Here is an 18,721-nt window from a genome sequence, read left to right as displayed (position 1 = left end):
GTCCTCAGTCTCACGCCAGGTCCGTGTGGAAGTGGAGCAGGTGTTGCCAGGCAGCCTCTGCGGCAACCCCACCTGCACTGCCCTCACCTGCCGGCCTCCCTCAGTCCCACCTGTGCTGCTCCCGGGCTTGCAGCCTCCCCACTCGCTGGGCCAGCCACTCCTCAGCTCCATGTCTTGGCTTGGGTATCACTGACCAACAGCTACAAAATGGCAGGAGCTCACCCCCACTGGGTGCTCAGTCCTGTCTGGTCCAGTGCACCCTGTTCTGGGTGCTGATCCGCGTGCTCAGCACTGGCTGTCTGGTCCTATGCTAAGTGCCTGACATATACGGTCGCAGGCAACCCTCACAACAATCCTTTGAGGCAAATGCCATCATCCCCATCATCCCAACTCTAGAGAGAAGGTGAGGCCACTCAGCTAAAGTCACAGAGCAAGTAGATGGTGGAGCCGGGACATGAACCCAGGGGCCAATTCCTTAACACCTCCATGTTTGCTTTCTAATGGACTCCCTAGTATCCGCCTGGACACCCTTACACTCCTTGGTGACACGGACCACTGAGGACTTGAAGACCACTGGGGAGACCGAACCCTGAATTCTATGAGGACAGGAGCCACATCCATCATATTCACCCCAGCACCGAGCCAGGCCACCCACAGCGAGCACTCAGTACAGGCAGAGGGAGAACCAGGGTGTCCAGACCCGCTAGGACCAGGCCGGGTGCTGAGGGCGCAGACAGAGCGGGAACCTGGGTTGCCGTCCTCCCCATGGAAACAGGAGAAAAACAGAGATTGGAGAGTAACGCTCTGGGTAAGTGCGGAGAGGGGCCAATCCACAGGTGAACAAAAATGACAGTAAGTGTCTGGACTGAATCTGGCAAAAGCTAAAAGTGGGTTTACAGATGAAGTGATGCCTCTGTTGTTCAAACTGTTATTTATACCAACTTGTACAGTGGCTGAAATAATATATTTTGTAAAGGAATGGCTTAAAATGAATCATGCAAACTATCGGGGATTTTTAAGCTCCTTAAGAGAGCCATGTTCACACCTTGGAGCCCACCTTTACCCGTATTCGTATGTAGTGAATAGGCCACTTACAAACTCAAACTATCAGTCTAAAATTTGGCTTTCTACCTGCCCTGCACCTTCCTCTGCACACCCATGAAGATTTTACTTAGGAATGCAAACAGGACAAGTGATAAAAGTGTGTGCTTCTGTGACTTTAAGGGTTCTCTATCAAAGTGCAAGGAAAGATTTCTGTCCCTTCCAGAAGAAAGTGAGGGGGGACAGTGCCTTGGATCTGTGGCCTCAGAACAAGGCCACCTCCAAATGGTGAAGCCCAGTGGCAATCACCCACTGCTGAGGGTGTCCCCTGCTGCACGCATTTCCCCACAGAAAACACCCTGGGGCTGCCCTCAGCTCAGCAGCTCTCACAGCCTGTGATGCCAGCCCCCTGCACCCCTCCTTCTGTTGACCCCACTGCCAGCCCCACCCTCCTGGCCACACCTGCTCCATTAGCCAAGGCCCCAAACAGATGACTCTATGGCTCTTTTAAAGATGGAGCCTTCCCTCCCCGCTGGCCTCCAGCCTGCTGCTGGCCCACCCCCGGTAGCCGGGAGGTCAGGCTAAAACAGGGAAACGCTTGGTGACTCACGACCGCAGCTCTGTCACACGGGCACCCACAGACACCTCCTGGCCCCAGGGTCCCCAACTGAACTCCCTCTCTTCCTTCCTAGACCTCATCCTTCCACCAAATTTTCATGGCTTGGTTGGGGGCACCTCTGGATTGCCAGTCCTGGCACAGCAGTTGAGGCTGTCCTGGACTATTCGGGTTCTCTCACCTCCGTGGCCCATCATCTCCCCTTCCTGATGAAGTCACCTCCCTTCTCCTTCTGGCATCTGTCCTCTGTGTCCTGGCCACCTCTCTGAGCAGGGCTCTGCACATCCACTCTGCCTGCCACCTTCTGTACCCTCACATCCATCCCTCTCAGACATCAGAATGACCCAACTTGCATCCTGATAGGTCACCTTCTTGCTTAAAACCTTTGGAATTCAGGTGACACTCCCTGGCCTTGCTCACCGGGCACTTACACCCCAACTTTGTCCCCTCCCTCCTTTCCCTGCTCCTAACCCCACAGGCTGGTCCCTGATGCTCGGCAGTTTCTTGCCTCGGTGTCTTTGCTCAAGCAGACCCTGCCCCTGAATGCCTACCTACCTCTCTCAGACCCCCTCCTAGGTCACCCCACAGTCACACTGAGGTGCCATCCAGACAAGGAAGCCCCCAAACCAGATGGGGTAACCATGCCCCTGGACCACCAGGCTGGGCTGGACCCCAACCACTGAGTATCCCATTTTCTGCTAAGGTGTCCTTCTTTCCTCCTAGAGTCCCAACCACCGCGGTCTCTGGCAGGCACAGAACAAGGGCACCACACATGGCAGCTCCCTCCCTCCTGCCCCTGGCCTCCAAACATTCAGGCCCCCGTCAGTGGACAGCTGTCCTGTCTTCTTTGAACCCCAGAGTCCAAATGTCTGAGGCAGGACCACAACCCAATCTGTGGGCAAATTGGCCTGAGATGGATGCGAAGTGAAAAGGCAGAGCCCTGTGCTCCAAAAGGATCAGGAACTCCAAGAGGCCACAGCAGGACACGGGCCCAGGCACGGGGCCCCACTGAGCGGGGCCCTGGGCAGCTGCCTGGGCCGCACACCCGTGCAGCCAGCCCTAGTTCCGGTCCCCAAGGAGGAACTTCCTTAGGGCCCCTCTAACCCCCCAGAGCTTCCAGAGGGTGAGGCTGCTAGAGCAGAGGTAAGAAGCAGGTAAGGACAGCTCAGCCCACCACCAGCTGTGACCTTATTAAAGATACTACTCTCCGGGAGTGGCCGTTGCCCTGCCCAGCACCACGCCCAGCCCTCACCGGGAACTCCCGGACAGCTGCCCAGCCTGCGGAGATGGGTCCACACACCTGCACTGTCCTTGGACTTCACCCTCCTGTCCTTGATCTCCTCCCCTGGAGAATGGCCAGGGTAGAGCATGCGATCTCCTTTCTAGTTGTAAAACTCCTAGATCCCTTTTCCCATTTAAGGAGTTAATCAATGTTTTCCAAGCTTGATTTGGAATAACAAAGAAGCTGAATTTAAATTCACAGTGTTCATACTTTTGCAGGATGAGGAAATGTTAATTTAAGCTTTTTTTTTAAGAAAAGAGTTAACAGAAAGAGGGCACATAATCCACCATGCTTTCAGCAGACAGACATGACTTACTAATCAAAGCTTTCTTTCCTGGACAAGACCTCAGAATCCTTCTCAACACAGATCCCAGGGAGCCACTAAGTAATGGGTCAGAGAGTGCCATCCCTGATTTGGTACCTCACCAAGGTCCTCAGAAACAATGGCGGGTCCCAGTAATGACTTGGCTGCAGTCTCCACCCGCAGTGGACCTGAGAAACACAGACGCTGTGGCTTCCGGGCTGGCATTCAGGCCGTTAGCCCTACAAGTCCAGCTGTAGTGGGATGCTGGCAACAACTGTCGACTTCTGATTCCCCTGTTCAGGGTTTTTGAGTCCTTCTTGGCAGATTCCCTCACTGAATGGAGAGATCAGCTGGAGTTGCCAAATGAAGCCCCGGACAAGGACAAACACCAGAGTGACCCTGGCTGTCACGGGAAGGTGATAACGACCCCAAGGTACAAGCCAAACATATCACATCCTGTCAGGCCCAATGGGCGACAGCAGCTTATCTCCCATTTCGTATCACCATCTGGAAGGTATTAGCACAACAGGCCTCTTGATTTTTTCTCCTCCGATCCCTGAGTGCACACGATCGTGTAATGGGGCAAGAGCTAAGGGCAAAGACTCAGCTCAGACGGAAAGTCAGACGCAAACTAGAGGAAGGAAAGTGCTTTGAAATTGTTGGGTTGGAGACCTAAGCTTGGTCGAGCTGAGCACGTCAATCCCACAGACGCCTGGGTTCTGATAAAGCGAGTCTTAAAGATGGGAGAGACGGTGTAAGCACCTCCGAGATGCAGCCCCCAGGAGCAGCTGAGCCCACATCCGAAGGTACCCAGGGACGCTTGAGAATGGGCTGGAAACGCCGGGGCAGGCACACGGAGCTATTTCTAGCCTCCAGCGAGATAAACCAGCCTGTGAACCCCGGCCCACAAAGAGTGTGAAAAGCCCTTAAACAGAGCTGACCTTGCATGTGCAGTCATGGGCTGGCTGGCACAGTTACCCCGGACCCCATTTGTCAGTTCTTTCCCTTCACAGAGTGAGTCTGTGCTCAAGTCAGGGAAATTACTTTAAAGCTTGGCCCAAGTAAAACTTAATCAGAAAGGAAAATATTAACTACAGGAGAAGTACTAAATACCATCCCAGCACTGTATGAGAGGCTTTGATCTGGGTCAGATCATCATTAATTCCCACCACCATTACCAGCAGCTCCTGGGGTCCTTTCCCAGGTGCAAGACTCCTCCTGTGCCCCGTTGGGCCCTGGTTATGGAGAAGCCCAAGGACAAAAGAAAACTGATCTCAGATACCCAAGATTTAACTATTTATTCAGAAAGTCATTATCTACCTACACAGATGAAGCTGCTTAAGAACCATGAAAAACCAAACCAAGAACAAAATCACGTGTGTTTGAACCACGTGAAATTCTCAATATTTGAAACTTGCCAATGTGGCAACTCATGTGCTTCAACCTCACAGCAGCCAGCTGGATACTGGAAACTCCAAAGTCCTGTACAAATACATGCCAAGAAGCTCTGTTATTTAGCAAAGATTGGTGGGTGAACCCTTTTCTAAATTAAAAAAATAATAATACCTCCACTTCAGCGTTCAGTTTTTAATAAGGTGCTCGCCTAAATAGTTGGCTAAACTTTGAGATACTTAAATCCTCTCATGCACAACGGGGAGACAAAAAACTTGTGCAAACAGACGAAATCAAAATAAACCACACGATTTGGGAGCAAGAGGAAAATCAGAGGTTGCAAGTCAGTACAAATCCCCTGCAATTTCAACGTTGGAAAACTCTGTAAGTTCATTCCTGAATTGGGAAACTCTAGGGGACTATGAGGCTGAGCAGGAGCGGCCCCTGCTCCTGGCTCTTTCATCTAAGGGCAGAGATCAGAAACCAGCCCCCATCTGCTGGGGCAGGAATCTCTGATCCTGAGAGGCTGACTAGCCAGGCAGGTGAGGGGAGGAGCATCCCGACAAGATTGCCTCTCCCAGCGGCTCTCCCAGCTAAGCAGTACCACCTGGAAGCTTGTTAGAAATGCAAAGTGTCAGGCCCCTCCCCAAACCTCCAGAGTTGGAAACTCGGGGGTGCAGCAGCTCCCCAAATCTCCAGAGTCAGAAACTCAAGAGGTGGGGCAGCAATCTGTGCTGTGACCAGGCTATTTTGAAGCACACTGAATTTTGGCCCCCGCGGACATGAGTCTGGTGAGCAGAGTTTGAGCTGTGTCCACCGGAGTCCTCCAGCTCTGCAGAGACCCCTCTGCCTATACTCCTGACTGTAGGAAAAACACAGGAGGTTCCAGGACGTACAGTGCTCTGTTTCCCTGTTTAATAAATGGTGGTATAGCTGGAAGGTTTCATTTGAAAAACATTTCTATTTTCTAAAAAATACTGAAAATATTGAACAGATGGGAGTACAAGTGGTCTAGGGCATTCTAGTTATTTGCAGAATGTTCTTGAAGTTCTGGGCCCAGCTTCCTGTGCCACCCAGAGATGCTGAAAGCACTTTGGGAGCTCAACCACATAAAGCAGGTTCACAGGCTCTTCCCCGAGACGGAGCAGGTTTGATATCCTCCAGTGGCTTTAATAAAAGAAAGGGACGTGTCAGAATCTCTCATTTTATTTCTGAACTGCCTCTGAGATGGGGTGCCTTCTCTTTTTTCCTATTCCAGAAGACTTCTTGGGAGGGAAGGCTATGGCACCAAAGAATTATCAAGTAATAGGGAAGGAGGGAGAAAGGCCTGCTCTGGTTTTCTCTCAGGTAGCTTAAAGCAAGCTCACCAGCCCCACTAAGAAACAAACAAACAAAAAAACCACATTTTTAATATTTTAATTTTAATTTAATTTTGTAACTTAAGACTACTAAGCCTGCTCCTGCAAGGAGGCAAACCTCTCAAGAGGACTGTGGCAACCTTCCCCTCTGCCCAGCCCGCCTCCCCGCCCCGCACCTCACCCTGTGCCTCTCCCGTTCCCACTCTAAACAGGATGCAGAGGGGGTCCCTGGGTGGTGCTTGGGTCTGAATGTTTGTTCTCATGTTGGAATCCTGAGCCCCAAGGTGATGGTATGAGGAGGCGGGGCCTTGGGAGGTGATGAGGTCATGAGTGTGGAGCCCCATGATGGCATTAGTGCCTTTATTAAAAGGGACCGCAGAGCCCCCTCACCCTTCCTCCATGTGAGAAACCCCCAGGAAGTCTGCAACCTGGAAGAGGCCTTCACCCGCCCACGCTGACATCCCGAGCTTGGACTTCCAGCCTCCAGAACTGTGAACAACAGATAAACCCCATTTGTAGTACTTTGTTCTAGCAGCACGAGCAGACTAAGACGGCGGGTGGGGGGCAGGGTGACTGCTATGGTTATAAAGCTGCCACCGCACACCCAGCAAGCCCTTCTTAGTCCCCCCAGCAGATCGGCAAGGTGAAGTACCGCTGAATCTTGTTATTCACAGTAGTTGTCTTCTACAAAGTCACTGCAGACACTGACTGAGTCAATTCTGAACCTCTGCTCCTAGGGGACATGCAGGGATCCTGCAAGCGTCTGGTCATAACATTTTTGTCAACTGATCAATACATAGCCTTGTTTTATGTGTAACTCTGTGCAAAGACTTCTCACTTACTATGCATTAGTGACTTCATTACCATCGGCTTGATGGCCAAAAGCACCACAGCTCACGCCTGAACGAAGCTTATCTGACGTATTTTCTACATCAGGCACATTCAGCCTTCTTGCCCTTAGAACACCAGCCTGAGCTTCAGCACTACACGTGGAGGCCATCTTGAATAGTGTGATCATCAACAAAGTGAGAAAATCACAAAAATGTGGCACCAACTGCACTGTGCAAGGACGCTGGTTGCAGAATGAGAACCCCAGCTGGGGCACAGGGCACCGCCTTGCTCCAGCCCAGCTGGGAACGTGCACATTGGGCGACGCCAACTTTCTGCTGCTCTGCACATGTCCACAAATAACCGTGAAAAAGCCACAAGCACTGATCTCAGGGTTACAGTTACATCTTAGCAGGCAAATTCACAAACGGGATCTGCGAATAATGAGTATTTTGTGGAGGCAGTTATGGCCAAAGCCAGACCAGTCCTTGCTCCAACCAAACAGGCCTCTTTTCCACAAATTTCCAGCAAAAACAAGACAACAAATGTTCAATAACCCTGGCAAGGCATGAAAATCACTCACTGGCACACAGATCTACCTGAACCTTTCTACTGGGAAACAAAGCCAGAAAGCTGGCCAAGTTCTCAGCACTGATAGAATCAGAATTTAGTCACTGGTTGCTTCCTTCATCCTGTGATGGCTCTTGGTCACGGTCATACATGACCCATTTCTCTACCGTGCACTGTCTTCCTGGAACTTGAGAGAGGCCAGTGACGTAGATGGGACCCCATGGCGGGTGGAAGGAGGAAACGTGGCTCTCCCAGCAGCCAGTGGAGAAGGTCAGAACTCAGGCCTGACAGTCCACCTGGACCTGCTTCAAAGCCCAGCTCTGCCACTTCCTACTACGTGTCCTTGAATGTTAATGTGCCTGAGCCTCGATTTGCTCATCTGCAAAACGGAAGTCATAACAGAACCTCCCACCTCCTGGGGGTGTTTGGGGGATGTGGAGACACCCCTGTGATGCTTAGCATGGTGCCTGGAGCACAGGAAGTGCCTTCTGTGGGTGCCTTAGAGCAGACTGGCTACAGTCAGGCACGGGGTGAGTCATTTAAAATACAGTCTCTGGGAAGACAAGTAGGGACTCTATAGCATTTACCATGCTGATGGACAGTGACTGCAGTGGGCTTGGGTGGGGGGAGTTGATAATATGGGTGAATGTAGTAACCACAATGTTGCTCATGTGAAACCTTCATAAGATTGTATATCAATGATGCTTTAATAAAAATAAATGAATGAATGAACGAATAAATAAATAATACATACATACATACATACATACATACATATATACATACATACATACAATACAGTTTCTGGGCTGGGAGGGGACTTTAGAGGCACTGAAAGATACAAATAGTACATGCTCTCTTCTGGAGGACTTCTACTTTAAATGGGGGGCCCTGGTGACCGCAAGGGAACAAGTCTCTAAAATGGCCTTTGTTGGGGGTCTTCCTGGTGTCCCCTCAGGTCACTCCTTAGGCCCTAAGAAGAGGCCCCAGCCCTGTGCAGGAGAGGCATTCAGACCTGTGTAGGGATGGGGGTGGCGGGGAGGGGGGCAACCTCAGGGATGGGCCCTGGGGTCCCAGCACCAGGCCCAGCCCCCACCATACCTCCGGGCTGTCAGATCCGTGGACACCTGGCTGATGACATCACCGTGGTGGGAAGAGGCAGCTAAGGGTGGGTTTTCCAGGTCTCCAAGGACCACTGGCTGGATGACACCATCTGCTGTAGATGAACTAGGGAGAGAGGAAAAATGAAGGCTCAGACATGTTCCTCAAAGTTTAAACATGTGATAAGAGCACATTTTATCTGGACCCTGATATGGCCTCAGTTTCCATAAATGAGGGTCAGAGCTGCTCCAGGTGTGTCCCAGAGGCGGCCCTGGCCCAGGAGGCGTGTGGCACCGCCGACGAAGAGAGCACAGGAACCTGGCCTACATGTTTGGAAACCTTCAGAGCAGCGTGATGGAGTAATTTTGTCTGTTAAATCTAGTAATAAAAGTCAGGGTGCTGCCTGGCATCTTGTAATGCACAGGACAGCCCCGTAACAAAGAATCACCTGCCCCTGGATGTCAACAGTGCTCAGCTTGAGACATCCCGGCCGTGAGTTTTGTTTCATTTCCTAGTAATTCACTTAACTATATTTTCAAGAGCATTTATCTACAGTGAGTTAGAAATTTAAATAACAGTGCCCTTCTTCCTTTGAGAAGGTCAGTGCCAGGCGACCTCCAAGAGCGGTCTGGCTTTGAAAGCTGGGAGGGACACAGGTCCCTACGCTGTTGCTGGTCACACACATCAGCTCACTCAGCTGGGGAACCCCTTTCATGATTGGGTGCATCTTATTAGTTCCTCAGGGAGGCCTGGGAGTTTTTCTTTCAGATGAACTTGGCTGTAGCTATAAGTAACAGGATAATTACTTTGATTCCTTGAGCAGATACTGACTGAATACCAGTGTCATGTTGCGAACAAGAAAGAGGTGGTCTTGCCTTCCTGGAGTTTACAGTCTTAGGCAAGAGTCAGACATTTTTTTAAATGCTCATTTATTTGGAAACAATAGTAAGCGCTAGAAGGAAAGGTATAGACAGCTACGACAGTATCAACTTAGAGGTCCCAGTCCAGCGTGGGTGAATCAGGAAAAATTTCCATGTGGAGAGGTAAGCGGAGGCCAGCCAGATGGCTCAGTAACAGTGAAAGTTTACTGAGACACACTATGTGCTAGGAACTGTTATTCTAAGTGCTCACAGATATCACCATATTTGATCCTCATAATAACAACCCTGTGAAGTGGGTTCTCTCATTATCCCATTTTGCAGATGTGAAAACTAAGGCACGAGGACGTTGAGTAACTTGTCCGGGTTTCACAGCTGGTAAAGGATACAAAGCCAAACCTGACTGCAGGAGCCATGTTCTTCACTAGGGTGTATCCAAAGGGGGGAACAGTAAAAGAGAGAGTGTCACCAGGACAGGACCCACATATCTGCAAGCCCCAAATCAGGAAGGAGTTTAGTATTCTGGAAGAATACAAAATGGTCACTGTAGCCAGAGTGTAGATAAGGAAGACTAGGAAGGAGAGAGGTGGACAGGAGCCAGATCCCAAGGCCGGGGTGAGGGACTCGGACTTGACCCTCAGCTGAATGATCAGCCCAAAGCTTCTATCAAATGCTCAGCCACAAAGTGCTGCCCTTGGCATTAAGATGAATGAGAGGCTGGAAGGCTCACTGTGAATTTCCTGGAACGAGGTTCTAAATAAGATTCAGCCTAGCACATGCCTGTGCCTGCATCCTCCTATTTATTGCCACGGATCGTCTATGCTTCCTTCTTCCTCTCCACCTACCATTCCAAACCCCCGGAACATGGCCCTGGGGCCCGATGGCCACACCCAGGGAGTCAGAGAGAGGGGTGCAAGGCCAAGTGAAGGACGGTGCCAGCGTGTGGAGGCACAGCGACAGGGACTCTTTGGATCGCTGAACAGAGAATCCTAAACCACAGGCAATATCGACTTTCCAAAGTCATAAAACCTGAGTGGAAAAACACTGCCCAGGAGTTCTGTTAACACACACTGAAAGCCATAAAAGACTTCCTTTCCATTGACACAGCCATTCTACTTCCAAGAATTCAGTTTAAGGAGATGGTTAAGGATGGGAGCAAAGATGCTGATCGTAGCTCTATTTCAACAGGAAAAAAAAATGGAAATAACCAGAATTTCTGACAACAGGGGACAGTTAAATTAAGGCACAGGCACAGAATGGACTCCCTTGTAGCTGTTTAAAAAAATGAGGTGGATCTCCATGTATCTAGAGATAAGTATGTCCACTATTAACTATAAATAGGTTTAAAAACTATTGACAGCATGATCCATGTGCATGTGTATATCGATATATATGTCTGTGTGCATACATATGTACATGTGTACGCATGTGTCCAAACGCACAGGAAGCAGGGTAAGAGTGAATGAGCACTAAGCAATGTGGGAGGACACGCCTAAGGTAATTCTCTTTAGTAGTGAAATTATGAACACTTTCTTCTTTGCAGAGTTTAACTCTATTTTCTAGTTCTTTGCTAACCACATAAGGTTAAGCAAAACATGTGAAAACTTATTTAAGAAATTCTAAGTGCCAGGGAACCACTTCAGTTCGCATGTAACTCAGTGAAAGTTTTAAAAGACAGGACAATCAGAGCAATGCTGTCTTTTCCCAGTGTCTGTATTCACATTTTCCACGGGGAGGACCTAGACTTGTCAGCCTCATCCCAACGCAGGAACACAGCCCCACCTCACTCCTGAGGCAGCACCAGAGAAAATGAAGGTCCCAGTGGAGAGTCTTTTGGGTAACAGATGTCTGCCTACACATCCTATGGGATGGCATTTTTGTTCTAACTCTTTAGGAGGGAATTATTTTTCAAGCGTATTAGATACTTATCTTGATTTTTTCTGAACAGAGAATCTTGAACATAATTAAATGTTTTCTCAATGACACACAATCAGCTTCCTAAGTGACTATGACATAAGGGAGGAAGTATGCTATGGCACTAAGAAAACAATCCCACATGAAGTCATCAGGGCTGGGTTATAGACTGGCCCCACCTTGGGCTCTCAGCCACGTGACCTCTCTGAGCATTAGCTTTTCCGTCTATTAAGGGGAGGCACTGACTGCAGGCTCACAGAGAACTCCTGTCCCCCCCTCGTGGGCTGTTGGCCAGCACTCTGCTTTCTAACTCACCTGACTCTTCCCTAATGCCTCCCGGTTCTGTTTCTAAAGTGCAGATGAAGAACTATAGCTGATGGGGTTAGAACAGTGTACAAATCAAGAGTTAATAAACTCTGATAAAAGTTTATAAACCTCCCATGCAATAATCACAGTAATTTTGCAATATATATGTATATGCACCTAGATAGATAGATAGATCAAACCGTATGGAACTGCTAACAAAAAAAAAGACTTGCCAAATTCACATCGTACCATCGGTCAGCTCTGGGGGCTTTCTTACTTCCTATGATCCCGTTAGGTTCCAGCTGATAAGGATGAGGGAGAGCTGACTTCTGGGTAAGTGGAGGGATTCTTACAAAACAGTTCTTCTTGGACCAACTGGTAAGATGCCATAAATGGCTTCTAAACTCTACTCGTGGTGGTGCTGGAACTAAAGTGACTGAGACATTTTTCAGAGGGGAAGAATTTCTGCAAGAGATTTGAACCACCAGCTGCTGCCGCGACCAGCTGCTAGGGCCAGCCCACTATAAACTTAGGCCAGCAAAGGGTTGATTTTCCACTGGAATGTCAGGGAGGGAAGCTTGTATCAACAAGCGCTTCTCCCAAGGGCCATGAGTCACCCCCCCTCAGAGACTGAAGCAGAGGAGATTCTGCTTCAGGGAGGAAGACGCCTACATTCTGGGCCAAGAAGCAACATCATCAGTTCCACGCACGGGACCCAGGCGGCACCAGGCTGAATTAAATGGGGCCCACTGACGATAATGATAACGGCGGTAATAATAGGGGTGGGAGGAGACTGGGAGGTGATGGGTATGTTTATGGCCTTGCTGGCGGTGATGGTTTCACAGTGCCTACTTATCCCCAGATGCGCTGAGTTACATACATTCAATATGCACAACTTCTCATAAGACAACTATACCTCGATAAAGTGATTTAAGAAAGAAACGGGGATCGCTCACTCCAGAGCTGACAGGCTGATCAAGAGCCTTGCCAGCTGAAAGTCTAAAGCAAGGAGAACTGTGAAGGGTAGTAACTGAACACACTGCCGGCTTCAGGCTGGGGTGATCTAGGAAGGCCCTGTGAGGGACGGAGCAAGCAATGCGCTCCAACAGCTGCGTGCACAGGGCTTTCCTGATTTAGCAAAAGTGTCTCCCTCCCTCTGTCCTGGTGGTTCAGATGGAAAGCCAGCGAAATTCCTTCCCTTCCCTTGAAAGGGCAAGGAGGGGGCACAGGAGAGGGGATGGAGCTGCAATGGCATGGAGAGGAGCCCAGGGTCTTCAGGAAATCATTATCTGCAGGGAGACAGCAGGAAATCGACCGTGTCCAGGCTAACGGGAGCCTGGTTCGCCCAGTCAGAAGAGGGTGCACACATACAAAAGGTGGTGAAGCCCCAGAGAACTCGCAGGCGGGTTACAATCAGAGGCATCAGATGACACAGAACTAGATACAACAGGATGAGTGTGTGTGTGTGTGCATGTGTGGTGCGCGTGTGCACGCATACATACACATCTATTTCCCAGCTCTGTCTGCTGAGAGCAGTCATGCCAAAGGGATATAAGAGCCACCTCCATGGGGCTACCACGGACCAAATTTGGGACTATATGAGCATTAAAAAAAATACGGATACTAATGCTTTATAACTGTTCAAGTAAAGTAATAACCCACGAGTTCATACAAATAAAAAGACATGAGCGAATGCACAAGTGGTGGAGAAGTGAAAGGTCCTTTTGACAGCCCAATGCCAATTAGTAAGTGTAGGAGGAATGATGAAGATAGAAAATCACCATTTAAGAACCATCAGAGTGGCAGTGGATTCGGGCAGGCGCCATCAAAGGGCGCTAAGGCGGGGGAAGTGTTGGAAGCTGAAAGAAGTAAAGGACATCGGCGTGGCCCCGGGCTACCTTCCCAGCAAATACCAGTGGATTACAAAGGGGAAAATGATGCTGAGGGGTGGGGAAAGCTGCAGGCACTGGCTTGGCCAGGTGTGGACCAGGATGACGGTGGTGGCTGGGCCTCCCTGGGCACCCCAGGATGTGATCTACATCCCTTCTGCGGGGTCCCCGCCTAAATGGACAGCCAGAGTCTGGTCATGAGGAGACTTTAGGTAGACAGAGATGAGGGATTTACTCGGAATGAAAGAACTTTCCTCTTATAGGTCATGAAAGCCAAGAAAAGATGGAAGAATTCTTCCAATGAAAGAAGAGCCTGCACGCATAGGCGCGCACAGAGCGCAACACGCTTTAGGACTGGATCCGGGATCAGAAGGGAAAAGAGACAGGGTTGGTCAACTGGAATGGGCTCTGAGGATGGGGTGGCGTGGTGGCATAGCACATCCCGTTCCCAGTAGTTTAAAGACATGATTTGATCACAACGCACTGGCATTGTGCCAGAGGGTCCTTGCTTTGGGGAAATGAACACTGGAGTGGTGTGGGTTGGTTTTTGGAGAGGAGCAGTTTCATGTCTGCAACTGGCTCTCAAATTATTCAGAAAAAGAGTAACAATAATGAAGGGGGATGACAGCACGTGGTATAATGGCAACAATCAAGGAATCGGGGCAAAGGGAATACGGGAGTACTCTGTACTATTTTTGCAACTTTTCTGTAAAATTGAAAGTTACTTCAGTAACAAAGAAAAGCTTTCTGAGCAAAAGCATGCAAGCAAACAGCCACTCCCCAGCATACGCAGAGCCCAGTTTGGGTTCCAAAGGACAGCACGTGGCATGTGTCTGGAGTGGCACTGAAGGGCAGCTGTGAGCCAAATGCCTGGGCCAGCCAGGAGAAGGCCTGGAGTGTCAGGCAAGAATCTGTTGTTCTGGGGGTGATGGGGCCATCAGAGATTACGAGCAGGGAAGTGGCAGAATTCTCAGTGGCTAGCGCTGGAGCCAGAGTAGAGAATAATCACAGGGGAGAAGTGAAAACAAGATCAGTGACAGGTCACACTGGACGGGATTCTGGCAACTGCGTAGGCTCTGGGCTCTGTTGTGCAAGAGGCTTCAGGGTATCCACCCAGCACCAGGTGTGCGAGGGAAGCAACACGGGGAGCAATCGAAGTTGACTTTGGCTTTGAACATCCCATTAGCTGGAAAGTCAGGTTAGTAACTGCACACCTCACACATACTGCCTTAGACCTCCTGTACAGTTACTTAGTGAATACTTACCTTTCAGAAGTCAGCTGTTCACGTTAAACAGATTTACATCGTTCCAAGCAACAGGGTCAGTGAGCCTGTGGTTTCGATGTGCTACCCACCTTCTTTCTAACACAGAGTGAGTCATATACAACTCCTACAATGACCAGGCAGCACCCAAGCGCAGGGAGAGGCCCCGGGGAACTGGGGGCCACTCTTCGGGAATCACTGGCCTAGCTCTCACCAACTCAGCTGACTAGAGCCCCATGCAGCCCACATCTGCTCACTCCTTCTTAAAAATGGAAAGCAGAGCCTTTCATAAGTCAGCCAAAAGGAATCTTCTGAGATCTCATATCGTCGTGAGCTCTTGGCTGGTTACAAGGTGGGCATGACCCAGTGGGCAAAGGTGAGAAGCCACAGCATGTGGGCACATACGCACACCCCTTTTGGATGTGCTCCTGGGCATTCCACGGTGACCATCATCCCTGGCCCTCCAGTGTACTGAGCAGGTGCACGGAGCTTGGCTTCTGCTTCTGCTGGTGAAGGCGTGTTCTCCCTGTACCAGCTGCATGGCCCTGGTGCCACAAGGTGGGCAAAGCTTTGCCTTCTTGGTCACAATGGAGAACATCTCGTCCCTTTTAGACCTGGCATGTGATAAGGTGGGACAGTGGCCTGGCATCTCTACGGGCCAGGTACAGGGGTTGGGCTGAGTGGATACAGGATTCCTAAAACCAGAGAGTTCAATGTTCCCAGGAGCTGAGGGGGAACACGAGACCCTGTGGGTGGAGGGGCCTGGTCAAGGTCTCAAGCTCGCTGTGTATTGTTGATAATAGCATTTTTATATATACTAAATTCTGTAACAAATTTAAATAATTATAATAAAAATAATAAATACAACAACAAACGATAAACCCAAGAGTAGCTATCATGGTTAAGTGCTGACATCTACCAGGCACTGCTGAAGAGCCTTGCACCCCCTGCCCGTCCTGCGCTTAGAAGTGGTGAAGAGCAGTTGGAATTTGAATCCAGGTCCAAAAGCCCAGGATCCAGGCAATCCCACGGCATGCCCTGGGCCTGGCTGATGCTAACAGGAAGATGGCTCCCACAAAACTCTGGGGAAAGCAGTTTGTCTAAATCCTAAATTTAAAGCACATGACAGGGAGAAGAGAGAAGATCTTTCACTCCCAGATTTTTTTTTTTAATGATAAAAAAGCCCACCAATTTAAAGTTTTAGCCTTCAGTTTTAAAAAAAGTAACTTAAAAACTATTTAACTACTTGTATTTGTATAGTATCTTCGAGCTTTACCAAATGCTGCCTTTTATGATTCTCCATCAACCCCATGCAGATGCCAGACAACTTATTTTATAGACGAGAAGACTGAGCCTCAAGGAATTAAGTAATTTGGCAAAGAAACACAGGGGCAGGAACTCAGTCCTTCTGCTGCCGGCCCTGTCCTTGTTACAGTTAGCTATGCTGTCCCCAGGCCCTTCCTCCAGCAGGCACCCAGCGGCTCCCTTCCCAAGTGCAGCTGCACAGCCCTGGGTGGGGTGCCCTGGGGGTGGGGGTGCCCCGGGCAGGTGGGGAGAGGCAGCGGAGCCAGTAGGGAACCTGAGGGAGGGGGACCCTGGGAGGACAGACAAGGTGGCAGGGCAAGGCCCCTCTAGCTGGTTCCCTGCTACATTCTCAGTCCAGAGTCAGAAGGCAACGTTTATTGGGATGAATGAACCAGAAGAGACAGAACCACAGGGAGGCCAGTGGCATCAAATAGGTAACTGAATTCTAACAATGACAGTGATATCACATGACATTTCATAGACACTTAAAAAATTGAACATTTGTCCATTTCAATTATGAGCTGTGCTCTTCATATTTTGGAACCAAATATGTTAAGGTCTCAAAACATTTTTTTGCACACTCCTGGTAAGCCCTTGGCCTGGGTACTGGACCTTTGTAGATGAAAGCCCCCAGCCCCCTTCCCTAGAGGCAGTATGGGGCAGGTGACAGGGGGCCAGAGTCTGGGGTCAGCTGGCTGGAGCCTGAACCCCACCCCAGCAATGAATAGCTGTGTGATCTTGTGGAAAGGCTCCTTAGAGCCTCAGTTTCCCCATCTGTCAAAGAAGGCAATGGCAACCACTGCCTGGAAAAAGAGTGGTATTAAGACCAGTCATGTAAATATTTCTCTAGCAATGGGCCTGGCACACAGGAAGTGCTCTACAAAGGATGGCATCATCAGTACAAATCTAACAGGGCACACTGTTCTCCCAAGAGAACATCTGGACATGCTTTCTGAAAGTACTCATAGCCCGCAAGCCTGCCTCCCCTGCCCAGGTGCGTGCCCTCAGGTGTGCACACTGTTCCCTCACCCACCCCAGGCTCTGCATGAGCATCAGTGGGGTCACAGAATGGTTAAAGGGGGCAACAAGCAAAGGGAACCAGTGTTTATGAGCACCTACTGTGTGCCAGGCACTGTGCAGCCCTTTGTCACTGTGAGCAATGTGACAGCCCATTTCAGGAAGTGCAAATGGAGCCTCTGAGCTGGGAAGTCATTCTCCCAAGGCCACACTGAGGTGAGCTCCATCCTGGCTGCTCCAACCCCAGGCCTCCCACGGCCCCCAGCAGCATCTCTCTCAACTATATGGGATGAACAGAGTGGTGTGCACAGATGCCTAGTGGGGCCTGCCTCCCCAAGGAAGTATGCAAGCAGCCAGCAAGGGCGCTGGTGTGGCTCTAACCACTGCTGCTGGGCAAGAGCCTTCCTCCGGGGCTGCAGGTGCCTTCTTGGTAAAATGAGGGTTTGGGCTGTTCCAGTCCCTTCCAGCCCAGTGATTTTCTGATCTGAAAACTCCAAGGCTCTAGAGGGGCAGGCCCCCGGTCTGGCTGAAGAAGGACGGCTTAAAGGAGGCCCTGGTCGCTGCACACACTGACCGGAGGCCAGGCTCCTGGTCAGGACTAAAGGGTGAGAGGCAGGGGTGGCCTGCCGACCCAGGGCTCCAGGCCCCTGGGAGACCTGGTAGTGGGAGGGGGCACATACCTCAAAATTGGGCTACTGTCCTTCCCACACCCCTCAGGGTTGAGGAGCCCAAGGATTTGGGTTTATGACAAACTCAAGGGGAGGAAGTTACTCCAACAGGACAAGGCAGGGAGATGGCAGCCTCTGTTTTTTTTTCAAAAAACAAAGAAATTAACCCATCCAGAGGCTGGAGAAGCCATAGGGTCAGGTGAACAATAACATAGTTGTCTGCCTAATGAGAGGGACAAAGCCAAGGGAAGATGCCTGGGGCATGGGCCAGCACCTCCCGGGCCAAGATCCCAGCCAAGGGTGCCTACTTCTCCCAAAAGCCCGTGCCTGGAACCCTTAGGTGCCTGGACTCCATCAGAACACCGGCAAGGACATCAAACTGACCGTCCGTGGGGCAGGAGGGCAGCCAGCGCTGTACAGACAGCACAGGCTCTGCAGCCTCTAGATCTGAGCCTGAACCCAGTGCTGCCACCTGCCAGCCATCTGCAGCCCTGGGCAAGCCCATCAACCTCTCCGACCCTCAGTTTCTGAACTCGTAAAATGGGGACAAATTACATAATTTGACAAGATTGTTGAAGGAGATAAGTGCACAAAGCTTATGTAAAGCACAGTGTCGATCTCACATTAGCTCCTCAACAAACGGAGGTGTTCGCTAAGCATCTGCTGAAGCTGTGCATGCACGGAAACAGAAACATGGGACAGCTGCGGCCACCAGAGCGGTCCTGCTGCCACTTGGTTCAGGCCAGAGCCAGCTTCCTCTCTAACTTTTTTAAGCTGAGAGCAGGCAACTCAGCTCACAACCAACCAGAGTCTGAACAAATTTACCTGTTTGTTTGTTTCTTTGTTATATAAAGCAAAGGTTTAGTTGTATTTTTTTATCTTGTTGCGTCCTCAGTATCTTATGACGGTCACAGATGTTCCCTGATGTCAAAACCTCACAAGTGGCAAAATCCCCTCAGTAAAGTCTCCCTCACACAAAATGCAATGAGG

At 50.1% G+C, this 18,721-nt stretch overlaps 1 protein-coding gene across 22 annotated transcripts in view; it reads right to left on the bottom strand.

Moving 5' to 3' along the window:
• TACC2 (transforming acidic coiled-coil containing protein 2) overlaps positions 1-18,721 on the bottom strand; it is a 213,132-nt gene that overhangs the window by 97,614 nt on the left and 96,797 nt on the right. For 21 of the 22 annotated variants that reach the window (XM_036898706.2, XM_036898710.2, XM_057506401.1 and 18 more), the window contains one exon: positions 8,493-8,618. The exons of the other annotated variant lie outside the window; for it this stretch is intronic. In XM_036898706.2, the coding sequence (XP_036754601.2) occupies positions 8,493-8,618 (126 nt within the window). The remainder of the gene's footprint in view (positions 1-8,492; positions 8,619-18,721) is intronic. 22 annotated transcript variants of the gene reach the window in all.

The sequence above is a fragment of the Manis pentadactyla genome, chromosome 8, assembly GCF_030020395.1.
Source record: "Manis pentadactyla isolate mManPen7 chromosome 8, mManPen7.hap1, whole genome shotgun sequence".
Taxonomy (NCBI): domain Eukaryota; kingdom Metazoa; phylum Chordata; class Mammalia; order Pholidota; family Manidae; genus Manis; species Manis pentadactyla.
Note: the sequence above shows the minus strand (reverse complement) of the source record. Positions and strands in the feature narration are given on the sequence as shown.